Raw genomic sequence first — 12,750 nt, 5'->3', positions numbered from 1 at the left:
AGATTAATTGAACACTAATCTATTATATAAATCTGATTCTAGTTTGTAATTATTAAAAAATCTCACTAATACATATTTTATATTTTTAAAAAGTCTAGTGCCAAAGAGTTTTGACAATTATTGCTTTACAGTGTATTTTTAGATCTGGGAATATATAGCTCTTTTCCTTTTTATTTTTTATAATTTTTATTTTCTCAATAACTTTTCTTTCTTTGCATTTTTTTTACCTATCCACTTCTTTGGAGCATGCTATTATTTCATTTTGATCAATATATCATTAAATCTATAGATTGATTTGAGTAATGTCACCTTTAGTAGGTTAGTTTGACCTACTAAATTTAATAGCTTTGTTATTTTTTGTAAGCTGTGTCATAGCTGTCTTTACATAAACTTTGTACATATATCTTCATAAGTTAATTCCTCTATATTTACCAAGTTTCATCATGATTTTGAATGGTATTTATTACTTTTTCCAGTTTTTATTGATAATTTGTAAAAAAGAAACTCCAAAATAGTTTAAAAGAGAAAACAGAAAATTAAAAAGGAAATAAAGATAAAAATTAGGGAAGGAATTAAAGTAGAACTAAGAACTCTTCGAGAAATTAATTGGATATTAGAAAATAGATGATTCAAAACACATTGTGAGATGAATCTCTGAGAATGGCAGATGTAGAATTCAAAAATGAAGATCTTAAGAAATATTAGCAAAGCAATTTCAAAGAATGCCCTATATATATCAATATTTCAAAAAATAATATGTGAAGAACACAATATCTCAAGAAGAGATATTGATCTTCAGGACAGTATGCAGAGAAATAATTTTAAGATCACAGAGTTCAAGAAAAATATGATAAGAAAATCCTAAATATTATAAGAATACTTGAAAATTGACCAGAAGTGCTGAAAACAGAGAGCAAATTATTGTGACAGAACCCACAAATCATCAGCATAGATTCCAAACTTTATTCATTAAGGAATGCAGTCATTGCATTTCAAAATTTCAATGTCAAATAATAAATACTGTAAGAAGCCAAAAATAAAGCCTTTAGCTATCAAGGAAAATAAATTCAAAAAGCCCAAGATAATCTAAAAGAAAGCAGAGAAGGGATTGGAATCAGATATTGTGAAAAACCAAGGAGATTAGGATGTAAATGAAAATGCAAGTCATTAAAGTAGTTATTCCAAGGCAAACCAGATAAAAGCAAGATATTTGACTTCATACACTTAGGGATTAGAGGGATTAGTTAGGAGGAAAAATAGAAGGAAGAATTGAATTAACATTCTATATACTAAAACCCACATTATTTCATAAGGCAATCAAAATCTATAGAATGGAAGGGAAATTAATGCAAAAGAAGTCATTCAAAAAGCAAGAAGAAAAACAAATCATAGAAGTTAGCTGGAATTATACTTCTGTTCTGCATGAGTTGAAGAAGAGAGAATGAAATGATTTTTTCTTTTTTTTTAAATTAAATTATAGTTTTTTATTTACAAGTTATATGCATGGGTAATTTTACAGCATTGACAATTGCCAAACCTTTTGTTTCAATTTTTTCCCCTCCTTCCCCTCATCCCCTCCCCCCCATGACAGGTTGACCAATACATGTTAAATATGTTCAAGTATAAATTAAATACAATATAAGTACACATGTCCTAACAGTTATTTTGCTGTACAAAAAGAATAGGACTTTGAAATAGTGTACAATTAGCATCAAAAATGCAGGTGGACAGAAATATAGGGATTGGGAATTCTATGTAATGGTTCATAGTCACCTCCCAGAGTTCTTTCGCTGGGTGTATGTAGCTGGTTCAATTCATTGCTGCTCTATTGGAAATGATTTGGTTCATCTCATTGCTGGAGATGGCCACATCCATCAGAATTGATCATCATATATCATTGTTGTTGAAGTATATAATGATCTCTTTGTCCTGCTCATTTCACTCAGCATCAGTTCATGTAAGTTTCTCCAGGCCTTTCTGAAATCATTCTGCTGATCATTTCTTACCGAACAATAATAGGATAAAATGATTTCTATAATAGCTCTGACTTGCCTGGAGGGATATGGGACAGAGGGCAAGAATAGTGGAAGAGAAGGAGGATTAAGAAACCAATAAGCATATCTTAAAATAGATAAGGGATACTTAGGTACACTTACACAGTGAGCAGAGGGAGAGCAAAATTCGTATTATTAGAGGGGCCTGGATAACACAAGAGATACTGCTCCCCTTTCTCCAAATAATAAAGCTTCTCAGAACTATGTCCCAAACAAGGAAAAGTACATGTCAGCAGGTACCATCATCAAGTGTGAACAGAAAGATATATGTTCAGAAATAGCAGATGATGTCCTGAGGACAAGCAAACAATAATCACAGGGGCATGGAGCAAGACCAGGAAATAAACTGTCCAAGCACACTATTTCTTTCATAAACTAAGATCTTACCAAGTAAGAGTCATCAGAAAATGTCTTAAAAAATGTGTATATATATATAAACACATATATACATATATATTTCAAACTAAAAAAAACAGATGGTGAAAAGAAAAGTAGGTATGATCTTGAATTTCAATAAGATATATGAAACAAAGTAATGCTTTTGTTTATCCTCTCCTAAACTCCCGTCTCCCCCAAGAAACTTATCCTACATTGTATGAGCTCCATAGAGAAGACAAAAATGTTTAAGACAAAAAACTATTCCCTAATAAATAAGAGGTCAAACAATATGAATAAACTTTTCAAAAAAGAAAATTATAAACCTTCATTTACCACAGGAAACTGCTCCAAAACATTATTAAGAAGAGAAATGCAGATCAAAACTCTGAGGTTTCATTTCATACCACTTAAAGGCATAAAGGTAATTTTTCTTCTTTTTTATTGAAGTTTTTATTTTCAAAACATGAAAGGATAATTTTTTTCAACACTGACCCTTAAAAAACTTGTATTCCAATTTTTCTTCCCCTTCCCCCCACTCCCTCCCCTAGATGTCATGTAATCCAATATACATTAAACATGGTAAAAATATATGTTAAATCCAAACTAGACATACATATTTATACAATTATCTTGCTGCACAAGAAAAATCAGATCAAAATAAAAATGAGAAAGAAAATAAAATTCAAGCAAATCACCACCACAACAAAAAATGATAATACTATGTTGTGATCCACATTCAGTACCCACAGTCTTCTTTCTGGGTGTAGATGGCTCTCATTGGAACAGATCATTGGAACAGACCTCAATCATGTCATTGTTGGAAACAGTCACGCCCAGCAGAATTGATCCTCGTATAATCTTCTTGTTGCCTTGTTCAATGATCTCCTAGTTCTCCTCATTTCACTCAGCATCAGTTCATCCAAGTCTCTCCAAACCTCTTTGAATCGTCCTTTGAATCTTTTGAAATGGTCATTTCTTACAGAACACTAATATTCCATAACATTCATATACCATAACTTATCCAGCCATTCTCCAACTGATGGGCATCCATTCAGTTTCCAGTTTCTTGTCACTACAAAAAGGGCTGCCACAAACATTTTTGCACATGTGGGTCCCTTTCTCTCCTTTAAGATCTCTTTGGGATATAATCTCAGTAGAGACACTGCTGGATCAAAGGATATGAGCAGTTTGATAGCTCTTTGGGCATAGATAGTTCCAAATTGTTCTCCAGAATGACTGGATCCACTCACAATTTCACCAACAATGTATTAGTGTTCCAGTTTTTCCACATCCCCTTCAACATTTGTCATTATCTTTTCCTACCACGTAAAGGTAATTTTTCAAAGAGTTTGACTGAGAAAGGGAGAACTACAGAGAAATATGTTTTTCTAGTGAAATCTAGTGAAAGTTTTTTTAAAATAGGGGAGACTTAGGCATGTTTGAACGTAACAAGGAAAAAAAAAAGTTGGAAGAGGCTAAAGATTGGAAAGAGGGGATGATTAAGGATGAACAAAGGGAGGGGTGGGATAAAGTACACATGTAGAAGGGTTGGCCTTGGCAAGAAGAAAGGTCATTTCTTTATCAAAAGGGAAAAAGGAGCACAGAGGGAGAGATGGTGCCAAATGGTTTTGAGGTGAAGGGAACAAAGAAGCTCCTAATGAAAAGTTTCCTCCTCAGCTGAAAGTGAGGAGGAAAAGAAGAGGAAGTGGGGGTTAGCAGTATTAAGAAAGAAAGAGAAGATCTGAAATAGCTTCTTCGATGATTGAGATAGGATATCATCGAAGGTATAATAAAAGGCCTGCCCTGGCTATAGTGAGGATTTAGCTTAGGGGTTGCAGAGCATGAATTTATAATAAACCCAGTCAACATGGCTGAGACTTCCAAAGGCAGATGGTGGGAGTTAAAGATGGCTGGTTTGGCAAAACAAGAGGGACAATAGGATAAGATTTAATTCAAATTGTCACAGGAGTTATGGAGAATTTGTGATGAAACACTCCTCTCAAGATAAAAGTGGGAGATGACAGGTATGGAATACAAATTGTCAGAGATGATCATTATGTTGGTTGGTTCTGCTTAAATGTTTTTGTTATCAGGAAAGGTTTAATGTATGTGGAACGGAGGAGTATTAAAGGGAAGTGACTAGGGTCAAAACAAAACAAAAATTTTAAACTTTTTTTTTTTAATAACTCTTTGCCTCATCACATTTCTAAGTCTGTCTTACTCTCCACTGACCCCAAACTGCAATCTTTCTGAAGGAAAAGATTGTCACTTTTAAATTATTTCTCGCCAGCCCCTAACATAATGTTATTCTGCCCACAGTAGACATTTAACAAATGTGTGCTGAATTGTTAAACAGAATTGTATTACGGCCTATCAAGGATGTTATTACACAGTAATTTTCCTAGGACAATGTTATTTAAGGTTTGCCTATAAGAGTGAAGGAATTTTTAAATTGTTAAATCCTAGACTACCCTTTAAAAATGTATTTCACATAATCCAGTAATATTTTTCTAGGGGAAAACACCTCAATAAATCATAAAATTCCAGAAAAAAAATCCCTTAAGCCATGTAGTACAGCCTATATTTAAAGCAGGAATTCTCTCAACAGTCTTCCTAACAAACAGCTATCCAAGCTCTGGTCTGGGGCAACATCAGATCTAGAATATTATAATCAATTCAGGATACCACTTCTTAAGAAAGATGACAAATTGAAAAATGAGGAATATACAGAGCACTAAAATCATACCACAACTCAGTTAAGTAGAAGGACTGATAATATAGGAAAGTAGGAAGAGACATAAATTCAGACTTCAAATGTCTGAAGAAGGATTATATAGAAAGATATGGATGGATGAAATGGATGAAAGTTGTCTTCAGAGTCCAGAACTAGAACTGGTATACAAGTTTCAAAGACAGATTTCAACCCAATGAGAAAAAGCTCATAAATATTCAAAACTAAAATTGTTCTGTCTCTGATGAGCTGCCATCACTGGAAGTCTATTCTAGTGAATTCTAGATAAATCATTTGTCAGATACATTTTGGAGGGACATTGAATATAAGATTGATGAGTCAGATACAGGTTCTTAACCACTAATTTTTTTCAAATCTAATTTTTATGATTTGGAAGTTTCTGAGACTACCAAAGTAAACTAAAGAATAATTATTTGAGGTCCCTGATGAATCAATAATCATAGGAAGTAAAAATTATAATTTCTAAAAATATCTGAAATCTAAATTTCTATTATATCAATAGAATTACAATCGACATAAAACCACATCACTCATTTCTATAAGTGGAGCAAAGTAAATAGCAATAAAGCTCCATAAAAGTAATTTTTCAGTCTTTTAATTAGATTTTCCTCTTTAGACATAATTGGCAATCTTATTATAACAGCTCAAAATTAGTCATGACTCATTATGCCAAAAGTACATACATTTTGATAGTCTTAGAAAATATTCCTATATCTCACCTGTGATGTTTCTTTTGAATATTTCTTGCATAATCCATCTATCCCCATAAAGAATGCCTGAATATTAAAATCAGTCTGAAGAAGGAAACAAAGAGATTATCTACATGTAACTATTTCTAATACAGGACTTGGGTGACACTAAAATTCTATTTCAAAATTTTAGAAAAATATATAGAGCTTGAATTTAAAAGCAAAAGTATTTCATATATTGCTTGTTTTAATATTAGTGTTATATGGCTTTGATCTAGTCATTTCAATTCCCTTGGCCTCCATTTCTCAACTAGAAAATCAGCAAGTTCTATTAAGTAGATCAGGGATCTCAAACCTAAAAAAAGTAAACTTAATTTACTCTTACCTACTGGGTGCTTTTAGACCTAACAAATATAGTATGCAACTCTTCATTTTTCAGATTAACCAAACTTTAGGAAAACCAAACATAAAACCTGAGTTTATAAACACAGATGATCTTAAAAGTCCATTCCATTTTAAAAATTCTATGATTCTATTATATAAATTGGAAAATAAAAATGAATGACACAAAATGTTAAATATGTTTTTCACAAAAATTATTATATCTATGGATATGATAGAGTTGTTTAAGTTTTAATTTTGCAAATTGTTTTTTTTAAACTGATTTTGTTATAAGATTCTTAACTGATCTATGGATAAATTTCAAAAGCTCTATGAAAATAGGTGGGAAAAAATTACATCTTTATTTTTCACTAATCTCAATGAAATTAGTCATTTTCTTTGATTATGAATGTAGGTAACAAAACAGTAGTATTAAGGCTCTCAGACTGTCTCTCAGTTCTCAGACTTGTTTGAAACAAAAACAAAGTTAAGAATCCTTGATTTTAAAAAATGATTTCCCCCCCATTGTCCTCAAGGATTAAAATACTTATTACAATATAGGGTAGTTTTTCTAGGCTACTTGAGCAGAATGTGGGGTCCTCAGTTTTTACACTCATTTCACATGGTTATTCACAAATCAAACTCATTTTAAAATTTTGAGTTCCCCACTTCAAAAATAAAGCCATCATCTGAAAAGATTCACTTTGACAGACTTTGTTCTCTTTTAATTTCATTATGCTATAACAATAAATATCTGCATAGATATATTTAAAACTCAAGACACTGCGCAAGCTTTCTCTGAGGAGGGCTTTGCATCAAGAAGAGTAACTTTTTAAGTAAGGGCACAAAAAGTTATACTTATAACCAACCTACTTTACAATGCAGAATTAACTTTACATCTATAACAAAATAGCATAATCCTAGCAAAATCACTGTATCAGGCATAATTTACTGATAATTAATCTCACATTTAGATGGTTTAAAATAAACACTCTAATTTTATATAGGACTAGGAAAGTAGCCTAAATCTCTGGAATGTCTTAAAGAACTATGTCTGAAGTATTTAAAAAAAAAAAAAAACCTAAAACCTTAACTTTTATAAATCTCAGAAGTCTCTTCAAAAATTGTTTTCTAAAGAAAATTATTTAAACAACTAATTTTCAATACCCTGGAGACTAATTACACTATAAATTAAAACATTTTAATAAGACAAAAATTATCACCTGGTTTTTTAATGTATATACTTTAGATGCTCAGAATTTTAATAAAATATTTTAGTACAACTGATAGAATAAATTTGTTTCTAATATACAAGTCACTAAGAATATTCACATTTAAAAGCAAACATTATTGCAAAACTAATAACTTACTTGTTTTGAAAGTAAAATTATGCGGCAAGGAGTGTTACAAATCAAACATTCTTCCTTTTTACCTATATTTAAAAAAGGTAAATTTATAATAGTATGTATAAAATTGGCTAGTAGTTTAAGTATACATTACTATATAAAATTAGATTTGAGTTTACAAAATTTCTTCATAAATGAATATGGCATATAAAATCAACTCTCCATGTTTGAACTGATTAGTCAGTTCTTGAGTCAGAGGCCCTGAGTTAAAATCCCAATTTTAATAAACATTACCTAGGTGACCTTTGGCAACATTTAGCCTCTGACAACCTCAGTTTCCTCATATAGAAAATTAAGGAATTGGCTGAATTAATTTCTGACTTCCCTAATTCTAAATCACTATGAATATGGGTAAAAAGAATACAATCTTTTCAATGCTGCATGAGTGGTGAGAATAATATGATCAAAGTCATTCATCTAACTTGGAATTCAACTGAAGTAGCAATATTGACAATGTTCCTATGACTTGTTTTTTGTATCCTACAATCAATATGTGCATATCTCTTCCACACAGACATGGGCAAGTACCCTGACATCTTCTTGAGAGGGCAGGGACAACACCTGGCAAGGAAAAAAAAAAAAAAGACGGGACTAAATCCAAACAGAGCCTCCACTATTTCTTGTCAGCAACATTTATTTACAGAAGAGATAATACCTGATCTGAGACCTTAAAGAAGGAAGATTTCAATAGATAGAGATTTTAGGGTTAGAAAACAATTTGTGGGGAAAAGGCATAGAAGGAATAAGGGAGACAGGATCAAAGAAAAGAGAATAAGCATACAAGTATCCACAGTGTCTAGAAGGGAAGACTGGGAAAATACTTAAGGAAGGATATATATCAAGTTAAGGAATATTAACTCAGGTTTGGAAACTCTCCCCTCAGATTAGAGGGCTAGAAGGCAGAACATTAAATTCTTTCCAAAGTCTTCCTTTATAGAAAAATCACATTCTTTAAGAATATCTCCATTTTTCTTCAATATTTCTGCTTGGATTCAACTTCCCAGAATACCAAAGTCCTACACTACCATCTCCCCACACCACTTCCACTAGTAGTGATCCTGTTTTAAGCTCTCTTTGTATGTTGTATTTCCCACGTTAAACTGTAAGGTCTTTGAAGACAGGGATTATCCCTTTTGTTCTTTCCTACTTAGCATGGTGCATAACGCACTGTTGTTCAGCAATTTCGGTCATGTCTGATTCTGCATAACTCCTATGAGGGGTGCAGATATTGAAGTGGTTTGCCCTTTTCTTCTCTAGCTCATTTTATTGGTGAGGAAATTGAGGCAAACATGATTAAGTAACTTATCCAGGGCCACACAGCTAGTAAATGTCTGAAGCCAGATTTGAACTCAGGAAGATGTCTTTCTGACTCCATGTCAGGTGTTGTATTCTATCCAATGTACCATCCAGCTGCCCATACCAAGTGTTTAATAAGTGTTTTGAATTGAACTGAATATTAACTTTATTTGATAGGCAATAGCTACTGAAGGGTTTTGGACAAAGGAGTGACAAAATCATATTTGTACACAAAGAAAATTCATTTGGCAGAAATCTGAAAAATGGATTAAAGAGAAGGAAGACAGAAGAATGAATCTGGAAGACCACTTGGAAATTCTCCAAGAAGGTAGTAAACAGGGCCTGAATTAGAGAAGAAATTGGAGACAAGAAATATTGTGGAAGCAGAATCCATAAAATTCGATAACAAAGATATGAGAGGTAAGGAAGAGAAGAATTAGATAATTTCAAAGGTGTAAAAATGGATGAATGGCTGAAAGTTGCAGCCATTGACAAAAAAAGGAAAATGAGAAATAGGGAAATTTTAGTAAATGATAAGAAATTCAGTTTTGGATCTCCTGTGTTTGAGGGGCTTGTGGGAAATTTAAGTAGAAGTTTCTCAAGGTAGTCTGAGACTTAAGTCTGGATCTCCAGGCAACGATCAGGTTGTATTGGAGACTTGCTAGTCAGTTAAAAGTACAAGGATTAGTTGCAATTCTGTGAATAAAATACATTGAAGAGAAAATGCCAAAAGCTAGAATCTTGAGGAATACTAACAATAAAGAGTGGATGAGCCTGAGAAGGAGCTATTAAGAGGAAAGCCAACAAAAGGAGACTGTTTGCTTTGAGAACTTATACTAAAATTGGATGATACAAGGAAGACTCAAATTTGTGAAGGTTCCATATAAAAAAGAAAAAGAAAAAAAGAATCTAAAGGAGAAGAATGTATCCAGAAGGAGGAGGTGATTGGATCAAAAGCCACAGAGATGAGGAAGTGGATTCCTGAAAAGAGAGAATGGAGAACTAAATGGATACACAGAAAGATATCGACATCTATATCTATTTTATGGTTTGATTAGTTTTTGCCCAACTGTCTTTTTTCCTCCCCCTTTTTATTCTTTCTACAGATATTAGCTCTCCGGGTAGGGTTAAGTGGAAGACAAATGCTTGGAAATAAAAGTGATATAAAAACAAAAATACTAAAAATATTGCAGAGGTCTAGAAGAGGTCATTGGTGACTTTGAAAGCAGCACTTCAGTAGACAATTGAGGGCAGAAAATACAAGAGTTGACAAATTGGTGAGTGAAAGGTAACAATATAGAGGCGTGACTGTCTGGCACAAGGAAAAGAAGAGAGATTTGGAGACAATTTAAGAGGCTAGTTGTCAAAATAGGGTCTTTTAAAGAAATGTTTGAAGAGAGAAAGAAAAGAGCCAGTAGAGAGAAAGGCTGCAGATAAAAGAGGGAATAAGGGGACAAAAGTCTAGGAGGAGGCTACAAGGGATGAGATCAAGGATAGAAGGCAAAAATATTCCTAGTTCCTATGACTGATCCTCATCGCATATGGTCTACATCTTCATTTTCTTAAGGCACCCGCCCCTGGGGGTACTTCTATTTGTCCCTGCCTAAGAGAGCACAAAAGATCCTTAAAACCATCAGGCCAGTGCAGAAATCCGGGACTTGCGCCAGGATGGGGGCAGTAACAGAAAAGCGGAGAGTGAAATTGACAGCTTGGACTTGCGCCGTGAGAGCCAGCAAGGAACGCGGGAGAATCCCCAGGTTGGGCGCCTAAGAGACCAGGTGCTACAGCTCCCATCATTACAGGCCTCGAGACCTCGAACGTCACTTCCGACACCTGGGTTAGCCCTCCCCCCACGTCGAAGCCTACGTAGATCGCACTGATCTTCCCCACCCTCCTCTCTCCTCTTTTTACCTTTCTGAAGGCAGAGGTGGCAAAACACGTGGCCGCAACTCGTCAAGCTAAAATGCGAGGAGGACCTGCCGGGAGGCTGGAAGCAGTGGTTGCAGAACACCCGGACAGCCATGCCTAGAAGCCGCTGTCTGAGGCCTCGGGAACAACACCGCCGCAATGGCGCCCGGGCTCGGGACAAAGGGAGGGAAAGAGGCGCGAGCGCTTGCGGCGCCTGCGCACTACTGGCCTTCCCCTCCGTGGGAAAGGGAAATTAAAGTGGGACGTGCCTACTGAAAAACGAAGGGGGTGGATGTTAAGCTGGAGCAAGCTAACTATAATATCCCTCCCCCCCAATTTATTTTGGGGAAAACAGATAATAAATGTATTCTTAGTTTCATTCTGTTGCTCGATTTGCGAAGCATATATGTAGAATGGATTCGTGCGGATGTTGTCCTATCACAGAATCTCCCCCTATCATCTCGATAATGGTACCTCCCGGGGGAAAGCGGTAGCCTTTGAAGAGGCAGACTGAGCGCCCCAATTTTTTTTTTTTTTTTTTTTAACAACGGAAATATTTAACCTGTTGGGTGGAGGAAGCGGGAGTCAAAACAAACATAATTAAGACACGTCATAACTATAGATAGATAGACAGACTGATTGACCGACAGACAGACAGTACGTAGGTAGGTAAAGACAGAGATTCTGCGGTTTTATTACTATAAAGTTTTTTGGCTTAGTTTTTAAAATCAGGTGTTCTGCTCTCAGGGAGCTTCCAGTCTGACAGATTACCACCAGCAACACTGCCAGTTCAGGAACTTTAAGTATTTCTGCAATATTGACAAGAACCTACTATGCGCCCGTCAATGGGCTGATGTTTCGATGCTTGGGAAGACAACAATTAAATAAATTATATACAGTATAGGAGAAGTAAGAAATAGCTGAGGGAAGATACTGGAATTCAGAGGGATTGTAGAACCTGGGATTTTTCATTTTATAGATGGGGAAACTGAGGCACAAAGGTTAAGTAGCTTGCTCATGGTCACTCAATAAGCAGCTAGGGCAACCATTAAATACCTAGAATTTATTATCAAAACAGCATAATAAAAAAGGAGTCCAAGTTTCCTTGAAAGCTAAGTTCAAAACCTCTCCCAAGAGATCTTTGTAAATTCTGGCTGGCATCTCCCTTCTTAGGAAAAAAAAAATCCCAGTACCTTTTCTATGACTTTTAAAGTCATTTGGAGGTTTCTGCTGTGGTCATTTGGAAATCCCCACCTTCTTCAAGAGATCTTTCTGCCCCCTCTGTTGCTTACCCTTTGAAACTATCTGCCACTCACACCTATCATGTATGACCTTGGTTGTTTGGGCTTAGCTGAGCAGGTGAAATCGGATACAACAATTACCATGGGGTATGAGAGGAGAAGACCGGTGGGCAGAAGCAGGAGCTGAGGGAGCCCATCACACCAGTGGTGAGCACCTGATATAGCCTCCTCCCACTCTGCTGAGAAGGCTGATGGATTAATTGGGAGCGACATTCATTCTCTTCTCCCCCTCTCCTCCCTCCAAGGGTCAGAAGATGGATAGCAGCCATTTGGGAAAGAGAACTAGCAGAATTTAATACCCGATTTAATTTCATGTTATTACTTGTTATTCTGTTTCATTAAATGCCTTTACTTTGTAGTTGTTGTTTTTGTATTTGGCTTAGTAAAGAGATAGGAATAAGTGTAGAGTGAGGCTGTGAGAAATGGGTTTAAATAGATTATTGCCCCAGCAATATTGCAAGACAGTAGTTGAAAAGGAGTATGTGAATACAGACATTTTGTATGTAACTCTGCTTACCTGGCTGGAAGCAGTATTAGTATATAATGTTTATTCAATTGCATTTGTTGAATTTAGTAGATCACAAA

General features: G+C 34.9%; 1 protein-coding gene across 1 annotated transcript in view; it reads right to left on the bottom strand.

Moving 5' to 3' along the window:
• Positions 1-11,225, bottom strand: part of RNF212 (ring finger protein 212) — a 36,099-nt gene extending 24,874 nt beyond the window's left edge. Inside the window, exons 1-3 of the mRNA XM_051965970.1 lie at positions 10,868-11,225; positions 7,625-7,686; positions 5,904-5,978 (exon numbers count right to left, since the gene is read on the bottom strand). Of these exons, the coding sequence (XP_051821930.1) occupies positions 5,904-5,978; positions 7,625-7,686; positions 10,868-10,979 (249 nt within the window). The 5' untranslated portion in view covers positions 10,980-11,225. The remainder of the gene's footprint in view (positions 1-5,903; positions 5,979-7,624; positions 7,687-10,867) is intronic.
• Positions 11,226-12,750: the final 1,525 nt, after the last annotated feature.

This window comes from Antechinus flavipes, chromosome 6 (genome assembly GCF_016432865.1).
Source record: "Antechinus flavipes isolate AdamAnt ecotype Samford, QLD, Australia chromosome 6, AdamAnt_v2, whole genome shotgun sequence".
NCBI classification, from domain to species: Eukaryota; Metazoa; Chordata; class Mammalia; order Dasyuromorphia; family Dasyuridae; genus Antechinus; species Antechinus flavipes.
Note: the sequence above shows the minus strand (reverse complement) of the source record. Positions and strands in the feature narration are given on the sequence as shown.